The 12514-nt window shown below is 51.0% G+C and overlaps 1 protein-coding gene across 1 annotated transcript in view; it reads right to left on the bottom strand.

Moving 5' to 3' along the window:
* The window catches only part of LOC140406919 (ethanolamine kinase 1-like), a gene marked incomplete at its 3' end in the record, with an annotated part of 40525 nt that extends 29094 nt beyond the window's left edge, over positions 1-11431 (bottom strand). Inside the window, exon 1 of the mRNA XM_072494774.1 lies at positions 11142-11431. Coding sequence (XP_072350875.1) covers positions 11142-11431 — 290 coding nt within the window. The remainder of the gene's footprint in view (positions 1-11141) is intronic.
* Positions 11432-12514: the final 1083 nt, after the last annotated feature.

Consider the following 12514-nt stretch of genomic DNA (forward strand, 5'->3'; position numbering starts at 1 on the left):
GAATTATAAACATTTGGCAATTTAAGGGTTAAAAGCCGGGGTTAGTGTGTTAGACTGCAGTAGCCATGTTTTTAAGATAATCTTGTTTTGCGAGAGCAGAAAGCTTTTAGGAGCCAGAGGTGAAATTGACCATCGTAAAAGCCTGGGCTTTTGACAAGGGGGACTCCTTGGGGAGTTCATTTGTTTTCAGCTTGGGGGAGATGATGTCATTGCTGGGTGGAGCTAAGGTATTTGGGTATTTTGAGAAAGCAGATATGTGACCATCAGCTGTGCATCATTCACATCTATACCCAGTACCCGGGCAGTATGCATGACCCTTTCATTCTGGCACAGGACGATTCCTGACATGTTCAAGATGCCCCCACCCCTGGCTGAGGGGTTGGCTCCTGGGAGATAGGGGTTACCTGCTGCGGTCGTGGCTGCTGACGCCTATCCAGAGGCCAGAGACCGACGCAGCGACCCGCTACAACAAAGCCCATGCAGTGACCATGGACGCGATCGAGCGGTGCTTCGGCCTCCTGAAGATGCGGTTCAGGTACCTGGACCACTCTGGTGGGGCCCTCCAGTATGGCGCTGAGAGGGTCGCCTGCATCATGGTGGCCTGCCGCGTCCTCCACAACATCACGCAGCAGAGATGCGACGTGCTGGAGAAGGAGGAGGATGGAGGGCAAGCCTCATCTGACGAGGAGGATGCGGGGGGTGGGGGAGGAAGGGGAGGACATGGGGCCCAGGCAGGCACAGGAGGCCGCACAATGCGTGCGCCAGGGCTAATGCTCATGGGACACTCTGATCACCTCCAGGTTCACCGACTAGGGGGTACTGACCAGGGGCATCCCAATCCCACACACCCTCACTTATACCCTCCTCCCCTGGCCACTCCTGAACTGTAACCCCCTCCGTGATACATGCCTGCTGCACTATGGGGTGGGGGCCCTGGGTAGCAGTAACAGTGGGCGGGTCTGGTCCATGGGATGAAGGACGATGACAACCTGCTCGGCAATGAACTCGGATGCTCAGCATCAACAACGTTGGACTCTTGCCCACGGTAGCACGTTCCACCATCCACCTGGGTGATCACTGCGTGTGAGCTGGCCATTCCATCACACGGTCCCATCGGATCTCTGGGGTGGTGTCGGCAGAGCTGTCGGTCGGTGGGGGGTTGGGGGGGGGGGGGCACCGTTTCCCATCAGAATCGATTGTGTTCCACGTGGTGTAGTAGCGGAATCGGTCCAGGTGTGGCGCCAGTGTTTCTGTTGTGAAAGTCCACGAATTCTGCGTTGGCGTCAACACACAGTCTCAGAAACGGAGAATCCCGCCCAGGGTTATAAGCTAGCTGAAGAAGGAATAAATTCAGCTGAACAAAAAGAGCTTTCAATTGAGGAATTCCAAAGGAGAGCAGGCTGCCTTGCACCCGGTAAAAACCCAGCTGCAGGATTCAAAAGAAAATGGATCAATTTCCCAATTCACCGAGGGAACGAAAGGGATATGGACAAAAATAACTAGTATTGCGGGGAGGGGATTTGGGTCCGGTGAGATGATCAAATGCAAACCATCTCAAACTGGAGCTTCACCCGCCCACTTCCACTTCTATTCGGGTTGGTAAGGGGTAAGGGTGAGGCATGGAGCAGACCCACCCACTCCCAGGACACAGGCTGCTCGTTTATCTCTCAGGCTGTGAAGGCCAGATTTACGCTCTTTCCCAGCCTTAACACTGGGCCTGGCGGCCAGATTTTCTTTCTGGGGTAGTTAAAGAGAGGTGAGGACTGCTGTGTGGAAGAACTACTCTTTCCAGCACTGCTTGCGGGTCAGGAGGAGCAGAATCTCTTCCTCCCACCTCCCCAATGATCAGCCCCCACGGTATCCGTTCTCCACCCTCTTTAAGGAAACTCAGATTTCCAGGTGGCCCGCGCAGAAATCCGCCCAATCTCACTCAACCTGAAACTCTGCCACAGAAACATAAGATTCTGAAGGAGCTCCACGGAATCGACACTGAGCGGTAATATCCCCCTGGCTGGGAAACGCAGAGGTGCAGCCTCAGGAGAATTTTCTAATTATTATTTAAGACAGAGATGAGAAATGTCTTAACTCAGGGTGATGAAGCTTTGGAACTCTCGTCCCTGGATGCTCCAGCGTTGAATATATTCAAGGCTGGGATCGAGAGATTTTTGTGATATGGGGAGTGGGTGGGAAAAGTGGAGTTGGAACAGAAGATTAGCCATGATCATATTGAAGGGCGGAGCTGGTTCCAAAGGCCAAATGAATCGATCTTGCTCCTATGAGGGATGGGGTGAGATTTGCACTCCCGCTTTCTGGGGGTGGTAGGGGAGGAACAATCCCGTGGGAGTCCCGAACCAGGCTGATGGGATATCTCGTTGCGATTGTCCCTGCCCTGCCAATGATGTAATGGGTATCCCGACTTTGAACGTTGGGATCCCCAATTTGAGTATATTTCAATATGAGCAGGCCTTCACACCCAATAGTTGCCGCCCCAATTAAATTATCCATTCAAATCGGCATGCTCTCGCACCGACGTGAATCACAGCATGTCATTGTGAAAAGGGGGGGTGGGGCGTGGTCAGCGTGATGAATGTAGGAATGTCATATGGATTGTATTATAGGTATGTGGTGCAGTAAGGGCCTGGGATAGTGTGTTCGACTGCTGCAGTCACGTTTTAAAAGAAATCCTAGTTTGGCATGTTGGGAGCCGGGGTGCAATTAGACCATCGTAAAAAGGTTGGGCTAATGGGATTTTGTTTCGACTGAGGGGATTCCTTGTGGAGTTAATTCAGTTTCAGCTTGGTGAGATAAGGCCATTGCTGGTTGGAGCCAAGGCATCAGGAATTTTGCAGAAAGGTCAGTTCTGATCTGAATTAAGCTGTGTCCAGAAGTGAAGCAGTTTGCTCTCTCTGCAGTTCAGTTAAAAAACATTAACAGTCTTTAAAGCAGTGCAGACTTGTCTTGAGAATGAGGGGGAGCTGGAACAAGCTGGGAAACAGCTAGAGTTTCTGCATGGATCTGACAGGAGTCAAATCTTGAGTGAACTTCTCCGTTTGGGAGGAACGCCCAGCGGGCAGTCTAACTGCTACTGCGGAGTTAGCACCAAAGAGCTTGGCAAGTGTTTCATTTACCACACATTTACTGCAGCCACCAAGGTGGCTCAGAGAAGACCCTCCCCCCTCCCCCCTCACCCCACCCCAGAGATCGGGAGTCTGACATGGACCCACAGTTCCATGCCAGTGAGGAGCGGATGGACATCCTTTTCCCTGAGATAGGCCGCAGACTCAAGCCTGCCCTCCTGAACGCTGCCTAGGAGGTGGTGGCGGAGGCAGTCAGCATTGCCAGTCTCACCAGGGGGAGACAGCTGCCGATCCTGAGGGGTGAGGGGATCACTGGCGAGTCCTCTTCCCTGAGAGGGGCAGAGAACCAGGGAGGGTTCCGAAGGCTGCGGTGCCAGTGCCCTCTGGTTGGGGTGAGCTCTGCTGATCCGCTGCTTCCTTTGCAATGGGGCGGTGCGATCCAAGGAGTGGCAACACCTGGTGGGCTGACCTTGGCCCTTGGTGATACAGCTGGGGTATGAGGGTGTCTTGACGGCTGGCCTGGGTGGGTTCCCAGATGACCAGAATCCTTCTGAGCATTTAAAGGACACAGGCATCACTCGGCAGAGTGAGCAGCCAGGATCCTGGAAGTAGCACTAAAGGGGTGAGTTTCAAACACATGCTGCAGCAACGGTCAGTCTGAGGCAGGTCACCCCGATCCTGAGGGGGACACCCCACGTCCAAGGGCTGGGCACTAAGTTACTCCCAGCTACTGCCCCCCCACCTGCACAGACCAGGCAGCCATCCCATAGGAAGCTCGACTGTTTTCAACGGTTTTTCAGTGTTTTCTTAGCATCCCACTCTCACTCCGCAGCCATGGGGCCCAGTCCACATTTGTAAATACTTGCGGTAATTCTTGCCTGTTTCGCATGCCACCATCGGCGCGGGGCCAAAGCCTAGTTAGCGCCACCAGCGAGGGAGCGGAGCATGGCACATGAATCGGCGCCGGGCGCGGACCTCGACTTTGGCCAAATGCCCGACTCTCCGCCCGATCACTGCCAATTTCTTCAGCGTCGCGAGGTGGAGAATTCCGCCCTCGTCTTAAATCAATGTCAAAAGACCTCTCTTTCTCAAAGAACATGTGTGTAAAGCAAGTATTCCCCTGTGTCATTGGTATTTAAGGTGGGCTGCGAGCTGGGTTTTGTTCCTGTTGTTTATGTGGGAATAAAGATAGCAATTAAGGGCATTGTATTCACCGTATTGCGTAATATTGTTTAAGGGGTAATTGGCAGCTATTTTTGGGTGTGATGTTAAAGATATTCTAATACTAGTTAATAATAAATTAGTTAGTGTTAGTAATAAAGTTTGTTTTAATATACCACATCACTATTTCTTCGCGAAATCTCTCCTGGCGCGAGATATCCTTTCGTCACAGTCTGACAAAATTAAAATAAAATATTGGGGTATCTGTCCTGTATCCTGGCCACTGTTGGGGTCTGTTCTGTGATCCTAATATTGGGCAATACCCTGGCACTGCCCAGGCAGGGCCCCCTGGCACTTTCCCCAGTACTGACGAGGGTAGTTTTCCGTGGTGGGGATATTGCGTGGACTGGGTGTTCTGTTGGGGGGAGGGGGGGGGGGGGGGTTGCTCGCTGGTCTTTGGAGGGAGGTGGGGAGGGAGGGAGAGGAGGGGTGTGTGTCATGGGGTTTTCTATTTTTTCTTAAAAATCGGGTGCCCATCACGGTAGCAGGATTGGCCACACTAAATATGCCCCTTGATTGGAAAGAAAATGAATTGGGTACTCCGAATTTATTCCCAAAACTCCTGTCACACGCACTGTGGAAATGTAAATTATTTTTCCACCTCAAAGTACAAAGCACCTCCCTCCAGCTCCAGAGCAATCAATTATCCTCTGTAGGAGGGAGACCTTTAGTCTAAATACCGCCACCAAATCAGGAATTTAATCCTTTAAAATGCGCAAAAAGTGGCTGAGCTTTGAGCTGTGCAAACCCCAAGCCCTGCAAAAAATCCCTGTTAGTTCTCTCTATGGTGTGGGTCAGGTTAGATCACAGTCACATGGGTAGAGTGGTGAGCTTGCATAACCATGACCACTGCTAATACGGAGAAACATCCTCAGGCCCTGGCACAAAACACAGATAAAAGACAAGAGCAAATTAAGGGTGGCAACAATATTAGTCAGGCATGGCTTTCAACCTAATGTCTTAAAAAAGATCAAATGGTTAAGGTTAGCTCTTGAGCAATGCTGTATAAAATAGCACATTCTTTCTGTGGAATGGGCTGGCACAGCAGTTAGCACTGCTGCCTCACAGCGCCAGGGACCCAGGTTCGATTCCAGCCTCGGGTGACTGTCTGTGTGGAGTCTGCACATTCTCCCCGTGTCTGCGTGGGTTTCCTCCGGGTGCTCCGGTTTCCTCCCACAGTCCAAAGATGGCAGGTTAGGTGGATTGGCCACGATAAAATTAACCCGCAGGTTAGGTGAGGCTACGGGGTCATTGCGGGCAATGAGATGAGGTTAAGATGCTCTTTCAGCGAGTCGCTGCATACTCGATGGGCCGAATGGCCTCCTTCTCCACTGTAGGGATTCTATGAATGTTAGCAATGGCAGTAAAGAACATTTTCAATATAGCTCTTTGCACCGGATTGATCTCAAGACTTTATTGTTAAGGCAGGTGATTTGGTAATAGGCGACACCTCTTCATATTCCATCCAGTTTCTGGAGGTTACTCATTCACTGCAGTCAATCCCTCCGAAAACTGCTAAATAGGAGCAGCCTCGGCAGACAAGTGTCCAGCACCGAAACCAAGATTGGAGTTTGTTGCTTCGTCTGTCTGCCTGCATGACAACAATTATTAATATCAAGTGCTGTGAGAAAGCAAGCGACCAAACCAGTCAGCTCAGAGCATTCACATTCCTTCACCAGAAGCAACTAAAACCTTTCAATCAGTTAAAAGGCCCTTAATGATATGGCTGATAAGGAGGAGGGCTTTCCGTCACCTGAAAGCATGTCAGGCTATTTTAAACAATTGTAAAAGTGAGGCAGTATTTTGGAGCAAAGGAGCGGGATTGGGAAATGTGCTCAGCACCACCTCTCTGAATAGCACCCAGCACTGTTCAGAACTTCCGTAAAGTAATGGGGGAGCGCTGCATGGAGAGAGGTGGCATCATTTGATTGAGTCGTTAAGGCAACATAGAACATAGAGTGCAGAAGAAGGCCATTCGGCCCATCGAGTCTGCACCGACCCACTTAAGCCCTCACTTCCATCCTATCTCCGTAACCCAATAACCCCTCCTAACCTTTTTGGGTCACTAAGGACAATTTATCTTGGCCAATCCACCTAACCTGCACGTCTTTGGACTGTGGGAGGAAACCGGAGCAGCCGGAGGAAACCCACGCAGACACTGGGAGTACATGCAGACTCTGCACAGACAGTGACCCAGCGGGGAATCGAACCTGGGACCCTGGCGCTGTGAAGCCACAGTGCTAGCCACTGTGCTACCATTGCTGCAACAGCAACTGGTCAATGCCCGAGGTCATACCCACCTGCCCAAGGAGGTTATGTAGAAGCCAATTATCATCTCCAATCCACACAATGTGGAAGGGAAAAACTCATCTCATCGAAGGTTACTGGAATATAGTTCCTCAGCCAAGGGGGCAGTAAAAGACGACCTGTTTTCCCTGCCACTTTGCCAAACCTGTAAATATATCGGAAGTGGAGGAAAAAAGACTTTGGCTGCACAGGCCAATTTTTAAAAACATCCTTGGCATGAGATGTGAGAATCGCAGGCTAGGCCAGCATTTGCTGTCCATCCCCAAATACCCATCGCCTCCTTGAACCCCTGCAGTCCATGTGGAGTAGGTACACCCAGCATGCAGTTAGGGAGGGAATTCCAGGATATGAACCTATGACAGTGAAGGCAAGGTGATAGGTTTTCAAGTCAGGGTGGTGTGTGGCTTGGAGGGAAACTTGCAGGTGGTGGTGTTCCCATGTGTCTGCTGCCATTGTCCTTCTAGATGGTAGATGTCACGGGTTTGGATGGTGCTATCAGAGGAGAGTTGGTCCAGTGCATCTTGTAGATGGTCCACTCTGCTTCCACTGTGTATCACGGGAGAAGGGAGTGAATGTTTAAGATGATGGATGGGGTGCCGACCAAGCGGGCTGCTTTGTCCTGGATGGTGTTGAGCTTGTTGAGTGTTGTCGGAGCTGCACTCATCCAGGCAAGTGGTGGGTATTCCATCACACCCTTGGCTTGTGCCTTGTAAATGGTGACAGGTTTTCGGGCAGCACAAGTGGATAGCGCTGTGGCTTTACAGCGCCAGGGTCCCAGGTTCGATTCCCTGCTGGATCACTGTCTGTGCGGAGTCAGCACGTTCTCCCCGTGTCTGCGTGGGTTTCCTCTGGGTGCTCCGGTTTCCTCCCACAGTCCAAAGATGTGCAGGTTAGGTGGATTGGCCATGATAAATTGCCCTTAGTGACCAAAAAAGGATAGGAGGGGTTATTGGGTTATGGAGATGGGTGGAAGTGAGGGCTTAAGTGGGTCAGTGCAGACTCGATGGACCGAATAGCCTCCTTCTGCACCGTATATTCTATGTTTTGGGGACGAAGTCGATGAGTTACCTGCCATATAATTCCCAGCCTCTGACCTGCCCTTGTTCCCACAGAGTTTAGAAGGCTGGTCCAGTTCAGTTCTGCTCAATGGGAAGCTCCAGGATGTTGATGTTGGGAGGCGAACTTCAGTTATGGTATTGCCATTGAAACGCCAAGCGGAGATGGTTAGATGCTCTCTCATCAGAGATAGTCAATGCCTGGCACTTGGGTGCCATGAATATTACTTGCCACTTATCAGTCCAAGACTGAATATTATCCAGGTCTTGTTGTATACTGGCACGGATTGTTTCAGTATTGGGGGAGTTGCAAATGGTACTGAACACTGTGCAATCGTCAACCAACATCCCACATCTAACCATGTGAAAGTCATTGATGACACAGTCACGCACTTCACCTCTCGAGTTCAACTCCTTTGTCCATGTTTGGACCAACATTGTAATCAGGTCAGGAGTCAAGTGGCCTTGGTGGAACCCAAACTTCACGAGTGAGTAACTCTGAAGTGCTCTAACTGCAATATTTATAAACATCAAGCATTGATACATTATAAACATTGACAGCTCCTGGACCACTTCAAACAGAATTAAGTGCTTTCCAATCACCTCCCTTCACGGTTGAGTAACGTTTTAGTGGTCAACCAGAAATTGCTGCCAATGGAACAATGCTGACAGCTGGGTATGTGTGTGTGGCCTAGTAAAATCAATATCAAAGAGAAATGAATGAATTTCCTGCAAATCAAAGATCTGAGGGGGTTTAAACACAGCTGACTGGTTTTCTCTTTCCCAGAATTGGCAGGTGCTGCTTTCTATGTCTAAGGCAGCAAATTATATCCTGCTGACTACAAAAAAAAAGCGATGGTAAAATCATTGAATAAATAAGAATTGGAGACAGTCCATGGGCGGGATTCTCCGGGAATCGGCGGGGCGGGCAGAAACGGTGCAGTGGAGTGGCGGGAACCACTCTGGCGTCGGGCCGCCCCAAAGGTGCGGAATCCTCCGCACCCGAGGGGCTAGGCCGGCGCCGGAATGGTTCGCGCCCCGCCGGCCGGTGTGGAAGGCCTTTGGCGCCGCGCCAGCCTGGGCCGAAGGAACTCCGCCGGCCGGCACGGGTCCACGCATGTGCGGGAGCGTCAACATCTGCTGACGTCATCCCCGCGCATGCGCACATGGAGTCACATCCGCACCGGGAATGGCGGATGACCACGGCCTCCGGTGCGGAAGGAATAGAGTGCCCCCACGGCACAGGCCCGCCCACGGCTCGGTGGGCCCCGACCGCGGGCCAGGCCACCGTGGGGGCACATCCCAGGGCCAGATCCCCCTGCGACCCCCCAATAACCCCGGAGGCCGCCCGCGCCACCAGGTTCCGCCGGTAAGGGACCAACGCCAATTTACGCCGGCAGGACCCGCTACAGGCGGGCGGGACTTCGGCCCATCGCGGGCCGGAGAATTCAGGCGGCCCTGGGGCCCATTGAGTCGCGCCGGACCCCGCCATTCTCCGAAGGCGGGCGGCGCGTCTCACACCACGCCGGTTTTTGGGGGGTGGGAGAATTCGGAGGCCGGCAGGGGCAGGATTCACGCCGACCCCCGGCAATTCTCTGACCCAGCGAGGAGTCGGAGAATCCTGCCCCAGATGTTTCCCTTCTCTGCAGAACAGTCCAATGTTTCTTTTTACAAATTGAAAGTACCCAATTCATTTTTTTCAATTAAGGGGCAATTTAGCATGACCAATCCACTACCCTGCACATCTTTGGGTTGTGGGGACGAAATCCACGCGAACAAGGGAAGAATGTGCAAACGTCACATGTACAGTGACCCAGAGCTGGGATCGAACCTGGGACCCCGGTGCCGTGAGGCAGCAGTGCTAACCACTGCGCCACTTTGCTGCCTGAATAGTCCAATGTTAACGATACCCAGTGCCCCCACAAGAATATCACACACATGTATGTGCACGCAAACACCTCTCTCCACTCGAATGGGGTTGTTACCAGGCAAGCGGAAACACATGCTTACATGTACCCTACAATCCAAGGAATTACTATTCCATTTATCCAAGGGAACCATTGCCTCGGGAGTTTCCCTGCAGCTTCCCATCACCACCGCCACCATCTACTCCCAACAAAACTGTCCGTCCACAAAATGATGAGTCTCTAAACATGTCTCTAAATGTGTCCATGCAAAAAAGAGAAAGTGCTATTGTGCACAGAGGTGTGTGAAACCAGGCAAAGAGTTGTGGTAACTCAGATTGATAACAGCCGGTGGGGCTGCCCCATGTGTTAGTGTCCCAACAACGTTTGATAGAAATCATAAATACATAAATCTAGAGAGGAAACTGTCATGGCTGCATCAACCTCTTGTCAATGATTTGCACTATAAATCCTAGGCCTACAATTACAATGTAAACTGTCTATGTAAACAGTCACACTGTAATTACACACTCCACCCAGGGTGGTGCCCTCGTGAATTTTGTGGTTTATCAGCTCCTCAGCCCAGAATGCAGAGTGTCACCAATGCAGCAGCTAGTTTAACTGCTTCCCAAGTTGCCATGTGTGTTATTACTCAAATGTAAATAATGTAAAATTATGTAAAAGGTCAGAATGTACGTTTTCAAAATGGCAATTGCATTATTTTTTGTGTGTCCTGGTCCTTTAATCCTATCTCATAGATTTAGTCTGGATTCCCTGGGTGCAAATGGACTGGTATAAAAAAAAAACAAGACCTGTAAACGTGTTTACTGATGATAAATTGGGAATCACCAAGACTATAGGAGTTTAACAGGCTTGTAAAATAAACAGACACATCAGCATAGAAATATGAGCTCACACATTTTAGGAATGAAACAGAGAAGTGGAACATTCATTAAAAATGGGACATTTGATGACTCTGTGCTTTCAATGGGGAAGTTAATGGTCTGATATGCAGTATGGTGAGCAAGGTGTCCAAACCGACGTACACAGTTGGGAAAAAAATGTGTTAAAAAACAAAATCACCCCTTTATTGATTTTCTAATCCAATTCCATTGGGTGGCCACTAGCTCTGAAACCTTGTAAGGCCACGGCCTCCAAAAGGAAGAAAAGATCCCCCACATCTTTGTGGTTTTGAAGTTGAAAGAGACAGTTTGGGAATAAATAGTTTTACCCCAGAATGACACCTGACTCATCTAAGGTTTCTAGACGAAGGACTTGGTCAGAATGACCCCTGGCTTGCCTCACAGAAAAAGCTGACAGTTCCTTCTTCTCATCTCCTCCCAGCCTGTCCAGTTTCCCAACACAGAATAAGTGGCGATTACAGTCATACGCAATTTGGTCTTTTTTGTGAGTCTCTATCGAGCCTGTCCAAGCGCATCCCGACATTCTCACCACGCAGCTCCTCACTAAAAGACAGAGGAGCTGGTCATACTGTATGGTCGGGATCAGACACACAGGGGGGCAGCTTTGCATAGTTCACACAGTATCGAGGCAACACATGGAGTAAATGCTGGTACCTGGACAGAGTTGTTTCTCTTACATGCTGTGGACCAAGTGCCATCCCATGCATGAACTCATAACAGAGACCATTCTGAAATGTACAATAGAGCTTCGGAGCACAGCCATTGGCGTGGAGGACCTGGAAGCTTTTCAGTTCATTGTCCCGATCCACAAACAGCTCAGTCTTGTTGCCATAAACTCTCACCAAGACGACATCTTCCATAGTGTTCTCCAAATAGCAGCCAACCAGCTTGTTTGTGATTCCATCTGTAAATAACTGGAAGAAACAGAGTTTGCCGTTAGCCATGCATCTGGTGAAACATTGGGGCAGCTTTATATCTCAGTAAGTACCTCAATCAAATGGCAATCCCCAGTCTAGTCCCACATCAGAGTCAGGCGATTTTAACTTCGCTCCCTTTGCCGCATTTCTTTCCGCATTGTTTGCAGGAAAAACCTATCACCAGGTGGACACACACTGTTTTGAGTGGCAAAGAGCTAAGAAGTCAACCTTTCACTTCTCCAACATCCCCACCTCACTGACGCTCACCTGGGTGAAGTCTCACTCCTAACCTTTCTTTCCTGTCTTTGCAGGTTCACTGTGTGGACACCAACCTGCCTTACCTAGATTCCCAATCACAAACTGGGCCACCAAGGCGGTTCTGCTTGAGTAGATTTATAATGGGGGGGGGGGGGGGGGGGGGGGAGGAGCTGCGAGATTTGCGATGCTCGGGATGCCTCGCGGGATCCCCTTGGACGTCGTGGACCGCGCCCTCACGGAATACGACACAGATTTACATATTTAAATGAGCAGGTAGGCTCTTTAAATATGTCAGCGCCTGATTCTCCCGAGACCCGGGATCGATGCCCACGCCCGGGAGGCCTCGCCATGGCCTTGTGGTCCACACAAACGTGGACCAGGTGCAATGGCATCGGGGGGGGGAGGGTCTTCAAGGCCATCGGAGGCCCCCCCAGTGGTCGGGCTCGGAGCAGGGTGATACCCTGGGACTCCCGCTACCACCAGAGCACCCTGGCAGTGACACCCGGGGTCCCAGGGTGACACTGCCAGGCTGGCAGTACCCAGGTGGCAGATTGCCATGCCAGAAATCGGGTCCAGTGTGCCCTGCCCATATGAGGTGCGATATGAAGGGGGCTCGAGGACCCCCGAACAGGTAGGTTAGGGCATTGGTGGGGGGGGGGTTCAGAGGCCACGGTGGGGGAGGGGGGGGGGTCGAGAGATCCGGGCAGAATTCAAAAATAGCACCCCGATCTCGTCTTGCACGGACGAGCTCAGGAAATGGAGGTAAATGTGGCCTCAGCTGAACGTTCCTCGCCCAAGGCCAAAAGAAAACGTTCTGATTTGATTTGATTTATTATTGTCACATGTATTAGT

This window comes from Scyliorhinus torazame, unplaced genomic scaffold, assembly GCF_047496885.1.
Source record: "Scyliorhinus torazame isolate Kashiwa2021f unplaced genomic scaffold, sScyTor2.1 scaffold_1018, whole genome shotgun sequence".
NCBI lineage: Eukaryota > Metazoa > Chordata > Chondrichthyes > Carcharhiniformes > Scyliorhinidae > Scyliorhinus > Scyliorhinus torazame.